Genomic DNA, 21537 nt, shown 5'->3' with positions numbered 1-21537 from the left:
ATTCTAAAACTGCAACAGTGGCGCCATCCCACAATGCGATATGTGGCACACAGTGCTTGAAACGGATTACAAGCCGAGCACGCGTCGGCCGCTGTTACCCGTAGGCCGGACTCGGTCACAGTGAGAGTCAATTTCTGCAGTAAACTTCGTCGTTCGAGCAAACCCATATTGATTCTATTGTCGAGCCCATTTAGCCTGTCACTGAGTCATCCAAGCAGGTCAAGCTGCTTACCCTCCATCGGAGACTTTGCTCCCCTTAACCGCAAATGTTATGCGAAACCCATGCAAGGCCTGGCGCCCTTCGAACTACGAACCCCTTCCTCTTCCCCCCCATTCCTTTCCTCACCCCCCCCCCCCCCCTGAAAAGCACGTACGCTGGCACACCCATCATGGCAAATACACAAAGGAAAGGCTCACGAGAACTTTTCCCTCCCCTGCATCTACCCTCCCAAGTACACGCCCACCAGCAACGGCGCCTCCGCCCTCACTAACGCCACGACTAGTCGAGGCCCAAAGGAAGCGCAGACGAGGTTTGACATGAAAGCCGCATCTGTAAAAAATATTTATGCTCTCTAACACACGCACCAGCGAGTGCTTGCGGCTGCATACACAAGCACTCTCGTGCACAGAACTCGCTTCCGGTGTGTTCTGCCGCACGCGCCGACTCTGGACACCGAGCGTCTGGCAAACGAGCGACCAACACCCCTGCCGCCGAAGCAGCTGTGCAGGCGTTGCCGAGAGCTCGAGTAGCAGCTCGTTCCTCCATGTGCCCTGCTTCAAGCGTTGCACGGAAGTGCACAGAGCGCCCCAGACCCGCGCTCGCCCCATTTGAATCAGGGGGCTGGGAGCTAGCTATGCGGAGAGCGACAGTTCGGTGAAAAAACCAGACGCCATTTGCTGTGAATAGGCGTGACAAGGGTGGAGCAGCAGGCCGACATCAACGCGCCAGAGAGCACACTGAGTGGATCGTTACTTCCCTACCGTCTAAATTCCTTTCCTCGGCGCAGCGGCAGCACTCGCCCGGATAATACGCGGCATACCGCAGCTCTCCCCGCTGGTCTGCCTCCACGCCCATACGCGTGCGCGAGACGGCACTGAGCCTCAGCACGGTACACGCATCACAAGACTACGCCGAAAGACTCGGCAAATACTCTACTTTTTCCTCGCAACGGGCTGCCGCCCACCCATCGACACGGTGCATAGGCACGCGAGTCCTGTAACTCGCAGTTGACAAAAAACTAAAAACCGGTGGTGGCCCCGCTTAAGGCTGCAGTTAGTCGCCACGGAGCCACACATCCACATGGCACACACCGACGCGCAAGACGCAAAAAAAACGCAAGCCCCCGCCAGTGTCCTCGTCGAATACGGCGAACGGAGTTCTCCAGCGGCATCACGGTTCGCACTCCTCTCCCCTCCGCTTTGGCCTTCTGCGGCCGCGCTTGTCGCGAACCTGCCGCTGTGGCACTGCTCGCTCTTGTTAAGTCGGGGATGTGTGTACTTTGGCTCCTAACCTTTGCGTGGGTCTGCTGGTAGAGGCGAGAGGGAACACGCTTCCGAGTAGGCGCTGGTGCTCGCCACAACGCGGACGTGATTTCCAGTCAGCGATTCCAGCCGCGTCGGACTCCAGTTCGTCGCGATCGTTCGGACGCCCTCGAGCAGCATCAGCACGCCGATCACCAGCGCAGCAACAGCGTCGTAGCTCGTCAGCTGCGACATACCAGCAACGCGACGCAGACAAGGCGGGATCTCAGTCACCCAACGCGTCGCTTCTGAGAGGAGTAGCTGCAGAAAACGTACGAGGCCGGTCTTGTGCGAAGCTGACAGCAAAAAACGCGCACCCCGGCTAGCACCCGCACTGCTATCTTCCTCCCGCAAACACTGCACTTTCTCTAAGGTTTCCGCAGTCCGAAAAGGAGCGGTCAGCCCGCTCAACTCCGTTGCTAGGTGCGTCGCTGCAGAACTTTATCTGCAGATGGACCACTAACGCGAACACAGATGGAGAGCAGACTCACGTCCCGCGTGGAAACGGCGGCAGCAGGTTCTCTATGCGGAGAACCCGAACTATAGCCGATGCGTGCCAGGGCGATGAAATTGACGATTCCCGCAACAAGGGACAGTGCAACGCCGAACGCGGAGCACATTGCATCTCGCCTGCAAAGACGCCACGCACAGAACCATTCCACACGTCAAGAAACACCATCGTCGGGTACACATGCGTTGCGTATGGCCGCCCATATGTGAATTACATATATACATATATACATGCATGCACAGATAGATACTTCTTTTTAGTGGTGTGCATGGTGAGCACACACTGGCGGCAGCGCTGCGCAGGGAGAAGAGTAGGTGTGGGTGTGTCTAGCCGGGTGTGATGCAACAAACACATTGTTCTTCTCTCTGTGTTCAAAGTAAGGAAGCGGCGATCAGCCCGTTGGACTCGGACGTGGGTCGTCCCAACAGACGAGATCGATGGCTGTGGCTCGGGGCAACTTCTCACACCGCTGAGACAGCGTGGGTTCGGCCTTACCCGAGGACCTGACTGCGGAGACGGGCGGCGAGATCGAATTTGGCAAGAGCAAGCGCGCCAAAGATCAGCGCACTCGGCCAGCACAGCACGCACGTGAGAAGCGCGGAACGGTATTCCGTGGAGAGTTCCTGCGAGAACTGATGGGCCTGTTCAGCCTGTGGAACCGCGTGTCCGCGAGGCGCGCGAGTCGCGACAAGGTCAAAGAGGGCCTGCACTGAGACCCAGATTGCGAGACCCACAAAGAGGCAGCCGACAGCCATCGACGAGCGCCGCTCGCGCGCCGCGTACGACAGACCTCGGCTCAATGGCGGCAGCGAGTCGGCTCGCGGCGTAGGTGCGCTCTTCGGTCGTCCCGCGCTCTCTGCCGTTGGCGTCGAGGCGCCCTGCGGCGACGCATCGCCGCTAAACCAGAAGCGTGCAGCAGTAGCCACGCTGTCTGACGGCGGCGTGGTCGCGGCTGAGCTGCCACGAGCCTCCACGTCAGTCGACGGCCCTGGCAGGGACAGAGGCGCCTGCAGCTCCAGTCGCGTGTGCGTATCTTTGGAGTCCCTCTCAGGCCTGCCGCAGAGAGGCAGCGGCGACCCGCTGGCGGGAGGCGTGCAGGAACGTGACGAGCACGGCGGCGTCAACGCAGCAGCCACGGGCGACGACGGAGAGACCTTGGACGAACAGGGCGGCCTCGCAGGCGACGACACACCGCTCGGTTTCGGCTTCTGTGCTCCGGACTTTGTAGAAGGCAGAACAGCAGTCGAGACCGACGACTCCTCCCGTTTCATGAACGACACAGGCGAAGAGCAACCTCGCCCGAAGGGCACGGGGGGATGAAGAACGGCCGGCACACCAGGCCCTGAAGCGGAGAAGAAAAAAAAGACCCACGCATACACAAGAACCACCTGAGAGCCCATTCAGTCTCTTCACGCGAGTCATGAAGAAGAGCTTTCTAGGCTGTACTTCTTACCGGTCCCGGCGTGTGTGGCTGGTCAGTGCTCCAAGTCCCTTCAAGAGGATATCCAGTGAGTCCACGCCACCAGCAGTGTAACTCTGTTTTTGCCTCACACCTGGTTTCGCGGCAGCCCCCTGTCTCACAGTCTCGCGCTCTTCCGTGGCATGCAGTCCCTGCCTCAACCCCTTAACCTCTCCCGCGTGTTCTCCCTCGCCATTTTAAGCCGATTTTTCTGTTTGCATCTCGCATGCTCACCCGGCTCTTCGTCGTCTTGGAAACGCCACAGCACAGCTACAGAAGAGAGCATGTCGATCCAGGTCTCCAGGGCAAGCGCGACGAGAGACAAAATAATGTCTCCCCTGAAAGGCAAAGACACGTCGCACCACCCGCAGCTGTTGATGGTTCAGCAAACGGCGTAAGAGGGCCGACGCGCTTGGACTTAAGCACCACAAACAGGACTGATCCGAAGCAGTTGGAGGCGAGGACACGGGGAGGCCTGCTAATTCGAGACGAGAAGCGGTCGGATATCCGGTATCCACGCGGGCAGGCAGGGGATGTGCCAGGACGCAGGGAAGCAGACAGAGGCACAAAAGGCCACGCTGTGGCGAACTGCACCCGAGACGTGAAAACAAGAAGGCAGTCCAAAGAGGTGGCATGGGGGAACTGGAAGCAAGCTGGGGGGAGGCGGAAATCGAGGGCAAGGGGACACAGACGGGCGTCACCGGACGAATGGGAAGTCGAGCTGGCTGGTCCCCTTCTGTCCTTCTTAATCTGCGTCAGGGTAACGGGGAACCGGTTAGCTGTTGACGCATGTCTGGAACTTACATGACGCCGCAGGCCATGGACGCCACGCCGAAAACGACGCTCATGAAGATGGAGACGTACGAGACGGTGCAGGCCCATTTGACGAGATTTTTTCTCCTTTCCTGTTCATGCGCAGCCCGCAAGGCCCGCGTGCTGCCCACTCCGGGCACATAATAGCCTTCAGATGCGCATGATTTGGACGAGCTGTAGAATACGGCAGCAACCTTACCGTGCGGCAGAGCCGCCGGACACTGAGCTCCTCTCTGCCCCGGAGGCAGTTCTTCAGTGCCCACAGCGACAGCAAACATCATGTTGAGGTCCCTTCAGGTGCCACGGCACCTGTGACGTAGGCAGTCAACGCTGATAAAACGGACGCACACGCTATCGGCGTCGAGCGGCAGCGCGACCAAGCCCAGCGGCTTGCGGCGTGAGCCACGCGAAAGCCAGGCACGGCGAAGTCGAATTCCTCGGCTCATGCAACGACCTCTCTGTGGAGGGAACGCCTCGAAAAGGCTTTAAACTGTGGAGGATTTATGGAAAGGAACCTGGTGTCGAATTCACGTTGCGAGTGCCGGGGTACTCGACTGCGTTCCACCGATCCCTTCGGTCTGCCACATGCTGGCGGTCAGGGAACTCCACAGAGAACGGCGAGACAGACCAAGCATTCCAACAGAAAAATAGATTGCAAAGTAGAAGGGCGTCCCTGCAAAACGGACGAATTCTGCACAAACTGTAGCTGCGACACAACCGTCGCCGTCGCAGAGTGAAATGGAGTGTTGGCTGACGCAGCCGTCGGTCGGGGGACCACGTCGAGACCCGAGATTGGGATTCGTAGAAACAAAATCCGGGAAACGGATCGCGCCAGTGCTTCTCTGAATCTGGACGTAAAGAGGAACGCGTTGAACCAGGAAACCAGTCAAAATACGGATCATCCCCACCAGACGTGACGGGGGAGCAGCACACGGCAATGCGGCACAGCACGGGTATGCGACAGACGCGCTTTACCGAGTCACTCCTTCCTTCGCGTAGTAGCATCTGCGTAGAAGAGACTCGAATGCTGCCTGTTCCCACGCAAGACAGATCTTTCGTAAGAAGTGGAACACACGGAAAAACGGGGTGCCCTGTTCACTAGTGTCTTCCGCACTTGAGGATCAAGTGAAGCTAGCCTCATTTGATTTGTGTGCACATGGTCTTGAAACGAATGCACGCCCCGCGCGACACTGTTGGTACGGCGAGAGAAGAAAGCGGTATTTGGACTCTGCAGCAGAGATGAGAAGTATCGCGATCGTCTCACTGCAGCAAGAACTCCAAGAGCCGCAAGTACCTCCTAATGATGTGCCTTGTTGCAGCACCGCAGTTTAACGTTGCTACGCGTCGATGGGGCGTTAAACCCTGAACTAGTCAGATCGTCGCCATGGTGGTGTCTTCTCGCCCTTATTGCCCTGCAACCGTAGTCTGTTAAAAGCTATTCACGTCAAAGCAAAGGGATACAGCCATGAATGAGCGGCTGACACACGGGGCTGATGATTCCCCGGGCTCTGCAGGATGGACTCTTGAACTTGGAGTGTAACGGTAAGCCGGTGAACGGGAGTCAGCGTGTCACTATGAGGCGAGGGACGGGAGAGCTGTCATCTGCTGGCGGTGTATCATTTCCTCAGTAGACTCAGGCCATGCGTCAAGGTCCAGTAGTCGCTGAAACATTTGCCCAAAGTTGTGGGTGATCCTTTGCGCATTAAGGATGGAGAGGCGCGACACAGAAATTTGGCTTCTCGCCGTACAAAAACTGGCACAAAGGCAGGTGTTCTCTTCTTCAGCGAAAGTTCCTCTCACCAAGCAGCGTCAAGGAGGGGCATTCGTACTCAGGAAAACCACCTTGGACATGGTCCCCGTTAACGGCGCGGTGTGGCGGTGCCAGAGGATTTCGACAGGTGCGGCGTCTTCGGAAGGTAGACAAAAGTCGACCGCAGGATTGGCCTTTCACTAGCGATCTGCCATTTGGTTGAAAGCGGATTTCTCTGCATGAAGGCTACACAGGCTCGCCACCGCATGACGAACCAATACATGCCGCAGATGCCAGCACATATCTGCATCGGGGTCCATTGCCATCATCTGTCAACGCTCGCAGTCTTATGAGGTTACCTCATTAGTGGGGTGGTGACTTCTGTTTTGTCGAGCGTAGCTCGATTGTGGTACTCCCTTACATGAAAAAATGGAAGGGTAACGCCTCGTGCCTGAAGAAGAGGTGGGCGGGGTAACTGCTCCTACCTGAGTCCATTTGACAAGCATTTTTCGAAAAAGGAAACACAGTTTCCTTCCTCGATGTCGGCGCGACCATTAGCCAGGAAAATGGCATCATCGCTGCTCGATACACACCTGGGTGCTCTACGCAAGAGTGAGGACTAGAGCAATGTCAACCGAAACCTGGCGCCCGGGGGGATATCCTGCACAGGTCATGAACGCTCAAAGTTTCAACACTAAGGCCAATGAAAACTCTATGGGGATGGACTCATCCAACGCTTCAAGGGCTTGAATTCGTACGAGGATGGCGAGCCGCACCAGTTTCCCGGGCTCTTCTCAATACAGCCTAGTGGTATTTGTTTCGTCTCCCAGTGAGGAAAGCGTGTGAATCGACAACGCAGGATTCGTCTCTGTTCAAAAGCCTATACACGCGTCATAGTCCCCTGTTGCTCCCATGATGAAGTATGCTTGTGAATAATTGTCAGATTTCTGATCTGTGGGGTGACATTCGTTCGCCCTTCCAGCCGACTCTGGTGTCAGACAGACGGGCAAGTGCCTGGGATGGAGGTTTTTCGGGCTCAAAAAAAAGGTGTTTCCTTTTCGCCAGAGCAAAAGACACGATGGGAACAACGTCTCTTTCAACGTGTGCCTCTTTTTGAGAACTAGCGTGGATAGCACCGAGTCGCTTTCTCCCGTCGTTGATACGCGCTTCACAGCCCCGCCGTCCTGAAGAGCGGCGCTGATGTGCCTGTCGGTTGCTGCTTAGGGTCTGAAGTAGCTGTCTGTAGAAGAGAGGAAAGAATTTCTTGCGTTTAAAGAACAAGCAAGTCTCTGGCATCTAAAGACATCTTGCGTGTACCACCGAAATAGGTGAAGCGCTAGAAGAAGCCTTGCTGCCGAAGCACGAAGGGACGACACAGGAAGGCCGTGTCGTAGGGCCTTGCAGCAGCATGCTTTCTCTCCCAGGGTAGGAGGTTCCTACGACGACACCCAAAAGGCGCCTCTTCTCCAGCTGAAAGGGTGAAACGCACTCTTTTCGACAGTCTCATCTCTCTTTTTGGTTTTTCCTGATCTGTTCCTCACTTGGAAGAAGCGTAGATCTTGACGAACTCTTCTGTTTCCCTTCGTTGCCCTTCACCGTCTGAACTTCATCTGCCAAATCCCCCGCTAGGTGACGCAAGGACCGTTTCTTCGCGCTTCTTCGGCCGGGTCGTCCGTTTTGTGTCCTCACATTGTTCATAGGATTTTCACTTCTTATCGCCGTTGTCGCTGGCGTCAGTAGTCCTCGTGTGTTTCTCTCTTCGTCTTCTCAGTTCGTGAGTTCGTCGTTTCTCTCGTCTACCGCCAGAACGTTGTCAAGCTTGCTGGCTCCTTCCGCTACCGCCGAGAACCGCTGTCGCGTGCCTGCAGACCGCAGCTTTTCCTAGCCAAGTCGCTGCTTCCTCCTTCCTTTTCGCTCTCCTCAGCAGGTCTCTACGTTCTCTTCTGTCTCCGCTCTGTTCGTTCTTTTCCTGCCTTCCTAGCGGGGAACCCTTTCGCATGGAATACAGTTGCCGGCGTTGCGCTAGGGTCCTTCATCCGTTCTGTCGCTGCGGCAACCCTGCACAGAACGCGTTTTAGTTCGTAGTCTTCTCTGCAGTTGCAGATGGCGGTGATAGTCCTGTCTCACTGTCAAGAGGAGGCGGGTGAAAGAGGCACTTAGCCGGCAACGTTTTCGTGTGTTCACACTGTCTCGTGTTTGCGCACGTGTTCCTTTGGGCCCCCTTCAGGCGGCCACCACAGTCCGTTTGGGACGCCCTACCTGCCGCAGTTTTATTTTAATCTCGCCACTAGAGGAAAACTCATGTCTGGCGGGGGTTGTCTAGACTCCCGGTGACTCAGAACTCAGGGCAAAACGCGTAACGCGCGCAGCAGAAACGGCGCTCGAGGGGGGGTCCTCCGACAGACTAACTCTTTCAGTCAGGAGAAAGAGGGGAGGTTTCACCGTCCGTCTGTATCTTCTCAGTAAGCTCTATTATTTCCTCATTCTTTTCGTCTGGCCTTCAGCTTCTTCCTCTGCTGCTCGCTCGCTCCCTTTGCATGAGTGGTTCGCTTTCGGCAAGGAAGCTATCGCCAGGTCGGGAGCCTCTGGACGCACGTGGAGAGCCGATTGTGAACCGCTAGGGGAGACTGTCTGATTGTTTTCCATTTCTGTTTTTCTCTGGCGCCAAGATGAGCTGCAAGCTGCGGGAGTTCATTCGCAACATTCGCGCGGCCAAGACCGCTGCAGACGAAAGAGCCGTCGTCTCAAAAGAATGCGCCGAGATACGGACAGCTTTCAAAGTAAGACTCCGACTTGTTCCGCGCTTTGATTGCGTTAACTCTTTCGGGCAGGGTCAGCCATGAAGTTGCTTCGCTGCTACGAAGGGATGTGTTTCGCTGTCTTCGGATTGATATGCTGTACGCATTGACAGCAACAACATCATCTGGGAGTGCGTGTGTCTTGTCATTTTTACGCTTCGCCTTTCTGTCCGGCAGTCTTGCGAGCGCCAGCCAGGCAACGCGGGTCGTTCTTCGCTCCGCGGTGGCGACATCTGTTCATCTGAGGTTTGCTTACACCTCTGTGCGCGTCTCTCAGTGTGTGGGTTCGCAGAGCGGTCTGCTGTGCCGCACCGTCATGTCGTCGCTTTTTTTCCCGTTTCTTCTTCGCGAAGGCAGCAATGTGCGCACGTGTGTGTGCGTGTGTTGCAGGAGGGAGACAGCCGCTACCGTCACCGGAATGTGGCGAAGGTCCTTTTTATTTCCATGCTGGGCTACCCGACTCAGTTTGCTCAGCTGGAGTGTCTGAAGCTGCTGGCGTCTCCGCGCTTTGCCGAGAAGCGTGTCGGCTACTTGGGGTTGAGCTGTCTGCTAGACGAGCAGTCAGAGGTGCTCATGCTGGCGACAAACAGCATCAAGAACGACTTGCAGCATCCGAATCAGTACGTGAACGGCTTGGCGCTCACCGCTCTAGGCAACATCGGCACGGCGGAGATGTGTGGCGCGATCATGACTCAGGTCGAGGACCTGCTGCGTTGCAGCAACCCGTTCATTCGGAAGAAGGCCGCCCTGTGTGGGGTCAGGCTCGTGAAGCGCGTGGATGACTGCGAGGAGAAACTCGTCGCCTGCCTTCCTGCGCTGCTCGCGGACCGAAACCACGGCGTCCTCATCTCTGCATGCGCGCTCATCACGGCGCTGGTTGAGAAGAACCCCGGTCTCGTGGACGGCTTGCGATCGCACATTCAATCTCTCGTCAAAAGCCTCAAGGCCTGCCTCACAGCGGGCTACGCCCACGCTGCAGAATACGACATCGCCGGCATCACTGACCCTTTCCTCCAGTGCAGACTCCTGAGGGTTCTCGCCCTTCTCGCCAAGGTAAGAGTCAGCGAGAAAAGAGCGACGCCAGCCTGTCGGGGGTCGGGGAGAGGCGCAGGAGGTGGCAGGTCAGGAGCGCCGAGTGACTAGTTTTCTGAGAACGAAGTGCACATGTAGTTCGTAGAGAACCTCGTCGGTTCTCTACGAACTACATGTGCAGATGCTGACTGATCACACTGCGATTGAGGCACTAGTGGTCTCGACGGCTGATTGCAGATCCACATGACGGGGAAGCTCCGTAGGAACATGGGTCCCCATTCCTGCGCAAGCATATATATGTATGCATATTGACAGGTGCATCTTTCTCTGCGGACGGATGACTCCTTCCTGGCACAGAAAACCTCAACTAAGTAGGATGGCTCTCTGCTGAATTGCTGCGTCTTCTTCGCAGGGGGACTCAGCGTCGAGTGCGTCGCTAAGTGATGTGCTCGCTCACGTCGCAACGAACACAGAAGGAGCTAAGAACGTCGGCAACAGTGTCCTTTACGAATGCGTTAGGACCATTATGACGGTTGAAGATGATCCTGGTGAGACTTCTGATCCTCTGAGAAGCTGCACATACGCCCTTGGGCCATCTCCGTCCTTCGGGTGGAACACAGATTCCTGTGCACCTGGGATGATGCAGAGACACCAGTGTATGATGAAGATGCAGGCGCTTGTCGTGGAACAAACTTCTGTACCAGAAATGAGTAGGAGGTAGCACCTTTTGAGAACACTTCTAGAAGAGCAGTACGCTCCCAGTGGTATCCTGTCCACAAAACTCGCTCCGGTTGACTAGCCTGCTTCGTGTGCTTCTGCAGCGACCCGATTCGGAACGATTTGAGCGTGTCTTTTCCCTTTTTTTGCGGAAGAGGCATCTTTTTCGCGTGCGTGTCGTTTTTTTCCACAGGGCTCCGCGTTCTGGGAGTCAACATCCTTGGAAGGTTCCTCTCCTCTCGAGAACTGAATGTTAAATACGTCGCCCTTGGAACTCTTCAGCAAGTTGTCAGAGTCGACAGCAAGGCCGTCATGCGTCATCGAGATATTCTGCTTGACTGTCTCAAGGTGCGTTCTCGTCTTCTCCGGGGTACTTCCTCCCGTTGTGTCTCTCTCCGCTAGCGCGTCATGTGTGCATCCGTGCTTTTTTCCTGTCTCTCTCGCCACACGTCGCGCGTTCTAAATCTTTTCAGCACTGCCGTTGGTAGTCATGGGTTCATTTATTTTTCCTCTCTCCGCGTATGCATGTGCCAGGTGTCTTCTTGCCCGCCTGTGCTAATCGCTCAGCGATTAGAGCGACCAGCTAGCGAATGCTCGTCGTTTCATCGTGTGTCGACTCCGTGCTTGCTTATGCTCGTTTCGGGCTACAGGACCAGGATCTGTCTCTACGGCGGCGCGCGGTGGAGGTTATTTTCTGTCTGATCACGGACGACAATGTCCGAGGCTTGGTCAAGGAGCTCCTGAACTTCCTGCTGATGCTGAACGATGCGGAATTCAAGCAGCTCGTCATCAACAAAATCGCCGCGGCTGCTCACCGCCACGCGCCAACGGCGCGCTGGCAGATCGATACGCTCTTCAAAGTCATGACCCTAGCAGGTGAGAAAAAGAGTGGAAAAATCGTAGCTCTCGACGCGTCCTTGTGTCCTTTAGATCCGCATGCCTTGCAGATCCAAGACGAGCCCGCGAAAATATCGTTGCCGAATTGACCTTCGCATCCGAAATAAGGATTCGCCTAGAATCAGCGCGGTCTTTGGGGGGGTTCGCAGCCGCGTTCAGTTTGTGGTCGGGGCCCGATCCTTGTTGATTCAAGCTTTTCTGCGCATTTTTTTCTGTGCAGGCAACTCGGTCGACGACGCGATCACGTATTCCTTCGTTGATTTGGTTGTCTCGACGCCTCCTCTCCACAGCTACGTCGTCCACAAATTCTTCTTTTCTCTGCAGGACTCTCTCTCGAACAACGCTGCACTCTGGCAGGTACGGCTTTCCGGCTGAGTGTTTTCTCTCCGGATGTCCTCTGTGCCCTCGACCAACTTTTGCACGGCCTCTTTAAGGTGCTGGAAAAGCCCTTTTCTCTCCCTGCCGTTTTCTTTGCTCTTTTTCGAGTTCGTCGGGAGCGCTCTCTGCGGAGTCGCACGAGCCTCCCGTCCTGTCGGGACGTGGCGCATGCGTGGAAGCGCCTCTGTGTTCTCTGCATACTGTGTCGCATCGCTGTTTCACTCATATCGAACATGGACATACCGTATAGCTCGTGGAAGACTTAAGATGGCGCCGGCGACGAGCTACATGCCAGCTGCGTGAGCAGGACGTTTGCTTTTTGGTTGCTCTGTGCTCCCTCGTCTACAGGCCGGCATGTACTGCATCGGCGAGTTTGGCGACTTGCTGGTGAAGCCCGAGAAAGACCATCTGCTGGGGCCGAATGGCAACAGTGGGAGCGTGACGCAAGAAATGTTAAGAATTTCGCCGCGCCAGGTCTCCGACCTCCTCGTGTGTTTCGCTGACCAGTTGCCGTCCCTTCCCCACGCGAAGCGCGTTGTGCTCACGCAGGCCCTTCTGACTGCGGCGGCGAAGCTCGCGTCTCGCCTGCCGTCCGAGGTGAGAGAAGGGCTTGAGTGTAGAAGGCTGCAAGGTGTGCAAAAACCTCGAGACGCCGCGTTGACAGCCAGGGCTTTCGCGAGCGAGTGTGTGTGCTGCTGCGTTTCGATGTCTCCTGAGTTTTGGAGCTCACTTCTGCTCGATGCCCGTGTTTCAGTCCCGGGCTAGAGTCACGGGCTTGTGGTTCCCGGCGTTGCCTGAGGTGGTGCCTTTCTCGGCGCCTTCGGAAGAGGTTAACGGGTTTTTTCGATGTTTTGCTTGCAGCGGGAGAACTTGGTGGCTTTGCTCAAGCGCTTCGAGGCCAGCAGCAGCGTCGAAGTCCAGCAGAGAAGTTTGGAGTACGTCGCGCTCCTGGTATCCGAAGAATGGAAAGACAACACGGGCCTGTTCGACCGCATGCCAGTCTGCGACCCCGCGAAGTTGTCCGCAAGGCGCAGTTTGGGAAGTCTGGGCAGCGTGCCCGCCTCGTCGTCGGGGCTCCTCGCCTCGCGCTCCGGGAGCGTCGAGGGCCTTGGGCCTTCGCCTTCCCGCCCCGTCGGCGATGTCTGGTTCGACGCCACTGACGTTCCCCTCGACGTGGGCAGTCCTGCGGCTGGGGTCAGCGAGGAGGGGGAGAGCAAGGCGGCGACTCGGGCATCGAGGGCGCCGCGCGCAGAGGCTGCCGCGGAGGAGAGGCACGCGCAGCGAAATGGAGTCGAGAGCGGGAGCGCCAAGCCAGCAGGCGGAGATCTGCTCGATCTCGACGACCTCCTCAGCCTCGGGTCCTCCCCGCCAGCCGCGGCGGCGCCAGCAGCAGGTGGTGCGCGCGTGGGTGCATCTGGGAAGTTGGACACTCCGTCGCCAGCTGGAGGCGCCGGGGCTGCGGCGGGGCGGCCGAGTGCCAGCACAAACATGGACATTCTCGTCGATCTTTTGGAAGGCACGTCTGTCTCCTCGGCGCCTCCTCGCGGAACCGTCGCACCTCCAGCGCCGTCGTCCTTGGGCGACGGCGCAGGTCTGTCGGCGAGCCCAGTCGGTCAGGGAGCGGGGAGCTTAGAAGACTTGTTCGGCCTTTCTCCCCCGTCGCTTTTGCCGAATACGTCGACGCCCCAAGTCAAGTCTGCGTCCGTCTCGCCGCTGTCAGCCGACCCGTTTGACTCCTTCCTGGCAACCGGGGCTAAAGGAGCGAGCAACTGCGTCTCCACGCCGAGCGCGGGGGTGGCTCGCAAGCAGTTGCCGGTGGCAGTGGTAGCCTCGCTGCGTATCCCCCCATGACTGTGCTGAGTGAGGACGACTTGTCAGTCGAGTTCATCTGCTCACGCCAGGGAGGGGGCAGCCCGGGCTGCGCGCTTCCCGGCGAACTTCAGGGGGCAGACGACAGCGCGCGCATCAGGGCGGAATTCCGAAATCGCGGATGGAAGCAGATCACGAATCTTTTATTCGAGGCTGCCGTGCCCAAGTACCTGAAGCTGACAATCCGGCCTGCCACCGGGACAAGTGTGCCGCCCAATGGGGCGGGGGTCGTGACGCAAGACATGCACGTCTGCTTCGGAGACGGGGAAATGGCGGGCGGCGCGAAGCCGCTGCTCATGAAGTGCAGAATCTCTTTTAACAAAGACGGCGCTCTCGTACAGAAATTCGTGAATGTCGCAGACTTTCCAGCGGGACTGCTCGCCTGATCAAAGCGAAAAGAAGTCGTTTAGAGGGGGGGGGGGGGGGGGGGGGGGGGGGGGGAAGAGGCGGGCAAGCAGGGGATGACATCGTCACAAAGCGTGACCCAGAAGGCGAGTGACCAGAAGAGAGACGTCTTCAGATGTCTTCTATGTGCCAAGCAAACAACAACGTGATGGCAGGAAAGCGCTGTTGTGAAGTGACGTAGACGGGCGGAGCATTGCCAAACTGCATAGGAATTCGAGCAGGAGCTGAACGGAAAGGGGCTTTGCTCTCGGGGGTATAGAAGCACCAGCGCGACTCTGCGCGTGTTGACAGAATTGAATCTTTGTTTTTCCTGTTGAAGAGCGATAAGAAATATAAAGCGAACACAGGGCGCAGTGCGAGGGACGAACGGGGCGTCCAGGATTGTGTCCCTTCCTGCACCAGCCTCGCCTCTTCGTGTCCTCACTCGTTTCACAGAGCTGATCTGCCTGGCGATCCGAGAGGGGAGAGTCGAATTTACTCAACTGTAGAACTCGTGCATTTTTCCTGTTTGCATCTCTTCTCGCTCGCTGTGTATCTGTCTTTCATCTTGGCTCTTTCTCGCTGTGCTACTGTAACGATGACCGGAGAGGCGTTTCATGCCTCCTTTTTGTTGCATTTCTCTGTTATGATCGTAGAGGGAGTGTTGTTGAGGCTGTGCTGGCGCTCTGTTGCGCAGCGGCGGAGCGGCGGCGATGGATTCAGTTTCTTTTTGGCTGTCTTGGGGGACGAAAAATTCAAAACAGCCTGGGCCAGAAGGTAGTGTTGCGCGTGGTTCGCCGCTGCCCTCGGTGTCTGCAGACTTCTGCTGCCGAATACCTGTCTGTGGAGGTTGACGTGTCGATGCTCGGTGTGTATACGTATACGGAGATTCAGTCACCTCCGCACGAACGTGTATGCGTTTTTTAAAGTAAACATATTGAGAATTCAGCGAAATGATGATACTGGAAAGGGAAACGCGCGAGAAGCACGCGAATTACCAAGTTGTCTTGCGAAGGATCCTTTTTTCTAGACGCCTTCTTCGAAAATAGGCAGCACGGGGGTGTTCTACCCCCGTCTTAGCGGTAAGTACAACTTAAAAGAGCGTTCCTCTTCGGAAGGAATTCCTACCCTCCACGGCAGACGCGGCAGCGAACGGCTGAGAAGCTCTCCGGACGCGCTTTTCGGCTGCATAGGCTCCGAACTTATCAGGATTTTGTTCCAGGCAACGTCTCTAAAGGCCATTGGTGCGAGGCGCGTGTAGCTCCTTTCCGCCGTGTTCGCTTCATGGCTACTTGTAAAGGGCAGAACGAAAGCTGCTGCAACGATGCGTAGGTAACAGTGGGGGGGGGGGGGGGAGGGGACTCCAGGGGCGAGCCTCGAATGATGGGCGTTTGTTTATGTCTTAAAGAGGGGGACGGCAAACGCTGACGACAGCACGCTGAGGAATGATGTGCTGTCTCAACGCGTACATACATAACGACGGACAACTCACAACTCATTACAAACATGGACCCTCATTTCTGTTAACGGGTTTCAATGGGGCACAAGCTGCGAGTTGTAGACGCAGCAAGCCGCTTTCCCACTCCGTTGCATCATTTTATGAGCGTATCTACGTTGATATCGCCATATGTAGTACCGGAACTGGGACGCTTCAGGAAACCCAATTTGAACGTGCCTCCTGGGCTGAGGCTCGCATGCGACGTAGAACCACCACTGTCAAACAATGTATGAATGAGTTGATCACATCTAACTGTCTTTGTCCCCCCCCCCTTGCCCCTGAACATGACACCCAGAGGAAAGCACGTGTGCGAACCCGGCAAAGCAGGACTGCGCGTTGTTAACCTCAGACAGATTCACGTGGCATCCCGCAGAAAAAAACTGCCTCAGGGCCATTCACACCACCGGCACGCCTAAATCACCGCGCCTGGAAACTGCCATTGCCTCTGCGATAGTACGACGGGTAAGCCAGCGGATTGTCGGCAGATGTTTCGTTCGTGGGGAGGATTCCGCCTCCAGAGCCGGCGCGCGCACTGCCCGCCATGGGCTGGCGCCGTTGCATCTCCATCAGGGACCCCTGCATTCGCAGAGAGGCGTCCTGAAAACCTCGTGTGCTCCCAGTTGCGTCGTAGTGCCCCCCAGGGTAAGTTGGATACGCGAGCGGGTTGTCCATCGAGCTTTCGTTAGTATCGAGAATCGCTCCGCCGCCCCCTAGGCCTCCGTGCGATGTCTCACCTCTCGCGGAAGATAGAAACGGAGCCGACGGTCTGCTCGCCGCTCGACCTGCTAGCCGGCTTCCGCTTCCTGTGCTGGGTGAAGGTAGTTCTGGACACCCGCCCCCAAGGCTGCTTCTTGGCGCCGTTTCCCTTCCAGTCCCGCGCCGTGGGCTCTTTCCTGCGCTGCCCGCCACCTGCATGTGGGAGGCGCTCCCGAGTTCGCCTTCATGCCCCAGCCGCGGCGACCGACTAGCCGGATGCCGAGTCGCTGGCGACGATCGGGCGTCGCCCCTAGCGGTGGGTGTCCTCTCCTTTTCCCGTGCAACCAAAGTCCCCTGGGACAGAGACCTGGCTGCGGCGCCTGACGGCGGGCGCAAACCTGTTGGCGAAGCAGATGTGGTGGCGGACGAGCGACGCGAGGAAGAGTGGCGGCGATTGCCTGAGATCGCTGGAGCGAGACGCGAAGTGCTTCCGCGAGCAGTCTCTCTCTCTCGTGGCTGCTCCTTACCAGAAACAGGCGAGGACGGTTTGGACTCAGCCGCGTGTCTCGCTGCTCTGTTTGACACAGTCAAGGCGCCTTTCCCGCCCACGGGACTTGCACGAGAGCAGCGAGACGACGGAGCTGCGGGCTTGTGCGCCTCGTCGAGCGCCTCAGGCATCCCCCCGTAGGAAGATCTGGCAGCAGGGATGGATGCCGTGGCGTCTGGGCTCGGCCCCGCACGGTGTAGCTCGCTCGCAGCTTGTGCCGCTGGGCGTATGAGAGGATCGAATTGTCTCTGCTTGAAGGAATCAAAGACTGGCTGAGGCTTCCCTTGGTGTTTCGCCTCGATGGCGCGGCAGATGTTCTGGTGTTTCCCGATACGATCCTGGAGAAACCAGCGTTGACAGACAGAACACTGCATCCTGCCTTGGTCATCCAAGAGTTCACTGAGGTCCTTCACAGCACCTCCTACGAACCGGTTTTCACCAGCAGTTCCAGCGTTCTTTTTCTGCTGTTTTGGAGCCTTTTTGCACGTTTTCTTCATGTGCTCGTCGAGTTCGGGCTTCGGCACTTCTTCGCTGCAGTATGGGCAGGGCAGCAAAATATAGCCCTGCTTCTTTGCACACACCTTCTGATGGAACCCGAGGCTCGCGGGAAAGAATTTCCCCCCGCACATGGTACACACAATTGCTCGTTGATGCATCTTGACAGACTGAGGAACCTCGCATTCGCGAAAGACTACGGGGCAGACCTGAAGAAGTGCTTAACAGTCCTGAAACCGCTACCAGTGGTCGAACATAAGGGAAATGAGTGCTTCTTGGAATCCGGTCCGTCCCCGCTGTCTCCATGTTCGTACAGGAACAATCATATGTAGAGATGCGAAGGCCGCTCGGGAGCGGAGAACCAACGAACCTACTAGCGAGAAGATGGGGGTGGGCAGGTTATGTTGTAAAGACTTCCTTGAATGTATCTCTGTCGTCTCTCGCACCTACTCGGGACCGCAACAGGGACTTAGAGCGGTACATACTGAGGAAAGCATGTTTATCTCGCATAACAAAATGAATGCCGACGGCAAAAGCCTGAGCTGCAAGGTCCGGCGGCCATCCCGGTGCTCACGGAAAAGCAAACTCGGAGGCGGGCACGAGCGAAGAGCGAGAATACGCAGAGCCAAAATGAAGGCAACGCTAGGATCTGGTCTCACCGAAGCAGCTGTGCAGGAGGATAATTCCTGAGGATGCAGGCGCCGGTATGTGGTTGAGTGATGAGTGTGACTAAAAATGTCAAAAGGGTGCTGCGGCTCTCTTGCAAGGTTGTTGAGTCCGCGTCGGCGGGGACTTTTGTGGTAAGCCGCGGGCGGTCCTTTCGGTATCCCCCAGGCACGGCTGTACGACTCCGAGACGGTTAGCCACCGGGGCAAAAAGCGGATGTCGAGGCGTTCCAGGGGGGTGACCGGCGAAGCAAGACACAGATTTACCACAGCAAACCAGCTCTGAGCATACCGGACGATTCACAGACCAGCGTACATGTAGATGTGAGAGTAAATCGCGTGGGACGGAAGCCGTCATTCAACGGCGAGAAGTTTGCACGCGAACTTGAGCCGTCGCTGAGCTACGCTGGCAACGCGGCGTGAATGTGCGACAGCGAAGATCCGCACAGACAGCTGCATTCTCTTCTTGGCTAACAGGTTAGGATCATGCGTACAAATGCGCGACGCCGAATCTCCGCTCCCATATTCGTTTGAAATTTTCGGGACTCGTGGACATGTGAGCGGGCGCGAGCGCCACACAATGGCTCAAGCGTCTTAGTGTGCAGTCTGCCGTGGGCTACCCGCAGGCAGAGATGACCCGCTCTGCCGGATCGACTCTCTCGAGATGAACCATTCGGAAAAAAAGGCTCGAGTTGCTGCACACATGATGGCCTGCCTTGTCACCCCTCAAAAAGAAAGCGACTCTGATAGATCCTTTAGCAGCCGTAGTTCTTCTTCAACGGCATGATCTCCAAACCTGAATCCATACCGTTTCCGCCCCCTAGACACTACACCCTAATGTGGGTTGACCAACTGGCAAAAGTTATCGCCGTCGAAAGCATTTTGCCCGTCCACGATGAAGTTGCATAGTGTAGCATTTGCTCGAGGCTTGTGAACACGGGTTTCCAACAGGTTTAACAACGCGTCAGCTGAATCGTCACTTCAGAAAAACCAGCAGTTTCCGAGTCTCGAACGGCTCAGTCGGCGGTTGGCGAAGCTGACTGGAATTTTCGCTCAGCGCCCTCCCCACCTTTGTCACTACGCGATAGAAAAGGTGATCTGTCAAATGTCCTCCACTTTGCATATTTATTAGCTCTTAAGGCTCCTCTACAGTGTGTGCCTCTGCTCTGGCACACGCTTCCGCAGAGCTCTCCCCAGCAAAAAATGATAATTCGTTACCGGCCACTTTTCTCCTGTGCCAAAGCAGAATGCGTACGGAAGCGTCCCTGCAAGCTACAAGTCGAACCGATTCGTTGGGGAGCTTTCCGGCGAAGAGGCACCCCCGTAGCGCGACGCTCGCCAGCGGGCAAACACCACCGGTGCTTCGACTTTGTGCACCGGATTTCGCGAAGATACGCGCTATCCCCCAAGTGTGCGGACACCCTGTGGTGCACTTCTCGAATGGCAAAAGGTTGGACAGAAGAGCGAAGCGCGTCCGTTGCTCAGCAGTTCATGCCGGCGCAGCAACCATGTGTCGTAGCCGCGGCAAACCCATGTTCTCCACGAACAGGGGGTGATGTCACCAATGTAGTGGACTGATAGAAGTCGTTTGCTGGTGTCCCAGAGAAAACAAGGCGTATCTTCGCAGAAAAAATGGACGATAGATCGACTCCCTACACGATCACACTCATTTTCAAAAGGGGCACACACAATGAAAGGACCACTGGCCGCTAGGTGACACAGCCATCCCTCTTGGTCTGCATACATTGCTTATGCATCTGCTGGCAATTTGCTACACCTCGGCTGAGGCGGAAGCACCGCGAGCAAGACCCAGCCCTGGTTCCACGTAGCGTCCTGTACTTCCTACCTGCAGCCACGCTGACACTTGTTTTTTGGAGGCAGAGGCGAGAGTGCCAAGTGTCAGGCACTCAGCATCGTCAAATAGAGACACCTCCGGGAGGGCTATAACGAATGCGTTTTGTAGTCAAGATTCTGGTTGCGGAAGCGGAGCGCTAATATTTTTCGGAACAGGGTGTAGCTGCCCAAGGGTAATGGTCGGTTATTTCCAACAACTATGGCCGCCAGGCGGTTCTCTTTCTCGTGAGCAATTCGTTCTCGTACACAGATGTCATGGTCTCCTGCAGCTCCCGGCCGCTCTCCGTGTTCTGCCGTCGCTTCATACACCCCCTTTTTGAAGACGAGTCACAGCGGTCCCTCGCCATTGCTTACCGCGTAGATCTACTCAGAGGTTCAGACGATCACATTAGAGTTAAATCCATACGGCACGCATCAGTGCTTCAAACGCTCGAGACGAACCGAAACAATAGGAGCTCACACCTCTCATGATTCCGCCGAATTAGTATTTTTATTGCGGCGAGAAAACGGTGACTTCAATGTGGGTGTCTACTGACGGACAGCTCGTTAAGGAGCAGTCTACTTTCGGAGAAGATACCGCATCGTCACTGCATATATCTATGCAGTGTTCGCAGCTTGGAGCCTAATATAGCCGGCCGCCTCATCCACGCCTGCATTTGCTGCTTCGTCATCAGATTCCCGTGGCCACCATCCTTGAAGGCTTTGTACGTATTTCCTAGGGGCTCGTGTCGTTGTGGAAGTAAGTGACTCTCCTCTTTCAGTACCACGTTCGTACGCCGCCCCGGATGGCTCACCTCTTTTGCCTTTCTTCTTGTCCTTCCCAAGTTCAATCTCTGATACTAATGCTTGAAGTGCCTCAACCCCGATCGGAGCTGTTGATTTTGCCAGAATGAGAAGCTGTGGAGCAACATCTGTACTGGTGGCCCTCAGCGCGTCGTATAGCGCAATGCGATCAGCTGCCACAAGAATATTGTCGAGAACAGCATGGGGACGCTGCTGCCAGCCCGCATATAACCATGCAGGGCCTCCTTCGGGCATAGCTGCTGCTTCAGTTTGGAAGTACCGCGGAAACTGGCTCGGCTCTGTGACCGAGGGGATCCCGTTGAGCACGCCGCGTTCATCTTGAGGCAAACTGTCGCGTCCCCAGTCCGCGGTCATTCCAACCGGGTCATGACCAGCGAAGTTGAGTTGCGAATGCGTCGCGCTGGCCAAGGTCTCAGACGCATAGGCCGACTTCGCAGTCTGTACAGGAGTCTCTGTCCAGTAACCGCCGTAGTTGTGTGGTTGGCTTTTGTTGTTCAAGGGCGAGTTCAGTGCTCCGTGAAAAGGAAAGAGGCGAGCCGCCGTAAAGACGAGGCCGGGGCGTTCCCCCCAGAGCTGCCCTTCATTTCCTTTTGAAGAACCATTCAATCCTTCCTCTTGTAGTGCTGCGGTTGAGTGTGCGGAATCAGCCGCGGGCTCAGGAGCATGCCGTCCGAAAGGTGTCGTAGTGGCATATCTCTCGAGGTCAATGTCGTTGTCGGCACTCAAGGTTGTGAGGCGATGCTCGGGGCGGAATTCGACAATGGCAGCGCCCTGCGCTATTCTTCGGTAGCCAGTGGAATCTCCCACTCTTCGGTCGTCTACAGGGTGCAGATCTTGCTGCACCAATCC

The 21537-nt window shown here is 56.5% G+C and overlaps 4 protein-coding genes across 4 annotated transcripts; 1 reads left to right on the top strand and 3 right to left on the bottom strand.

Moving 5' to 3' along the window:
* Positions 1–1506: 1506 nt before the first annotated feature.
* BESB_074660 (uncharacterized protein) lies at positions 1507–4582 on the bottom strand (the record flags this gene model as incomplete). The annotated part of the gene is made up of 5 exons (XM_029365839.1): positions 1507–1707; positions 2013–2151; positions 2528–3374; positions 3726–3829; positions 4296–4582. 5 exons carry the CDS (start codon positions 4580–4582, stop codon positions 1507–1509), a joined length of 1578 nt encoding a protein of 525 aa, XP_029218323.1.
* Positions 4583–8723: 4141 nt separating this feature from the next.
* Positions 8724–14131, top strand: BESB_074650 (adaptin n terminal region domain-containing protein; the record flags this gene model as incomplete). The annotated part of the gene is made up of 9 exons (XM_029365838.1): positions 8724–8834; positions 9243–9905; positions 10297–10432; positions 10795–10949; positions 11252–11477; positions 11719–11855; positions 12225–12473; positions 12738–13488; positions 13755–14131. The coding sequence occupies 9 exons, from the start codon at positions 8724–8726 to the stop codon at positions 14129–14131; spliced, it is 2805 nt and encodes a 934-aa protein (XP_029218322.1).
* A 1913-nt stretch (positions 14132–16044) lies between these two features.
* On the bottom strand, positions 16045–17526 carry BESB_074640 (uncharacterized protein; the record flags this gene model as incomplete). Its single annotated transcript, XM_029365837.1, has 1 exon — positions 16045–17526. One exon carries the CDS (start codon positions 17524–17526, stop codon positions 16045–16047), a length of 1482 nt encoding a protein of 493 aa, XP_029218321.1.
* Positions 17527–19801: 2275 nt separating this feature from the next.
* Positions 19802–21042, bottom strand: BESB_074630 (uncharacterized protein; the record flags this gene model as incomplete). The annotated part of the gene is made up of 2 exons (XM_029365836.1): positions 19802–19971; positions 20679–21042. The coding sequence occupies 2 exons, from the start codon at positions 21040–21042 to the stop codon at positions 19802–19804; spliced, it is 534 nt and encodes a 177-aa protein (XP_029218320.1).
* Between the last annotated feature and the right edge of the window lie 495 nt (positions 21043–21537).

This window comes from Besnoitia besnoiti (assembly GCF_002563875.1).
Source record: "Besnoitia besnoiti strain Bb-Ger1 chromosome Unknown contig00007, whole genome shotgun sequence".
In the NCBI taxonomy this organism is placed as follows: domain Eukaryota; phylum Apicomplexa; class Conoidasida; order Eucoccidiorida; family Sarcocystidae; genus Besnoitia; species Besnoitia besnoiti.
The sequence above is the reverse complement of the archived record's forward strand: the minus strand, read 5'-3'. Positions and strand labels throughout refer to the sequence as shown.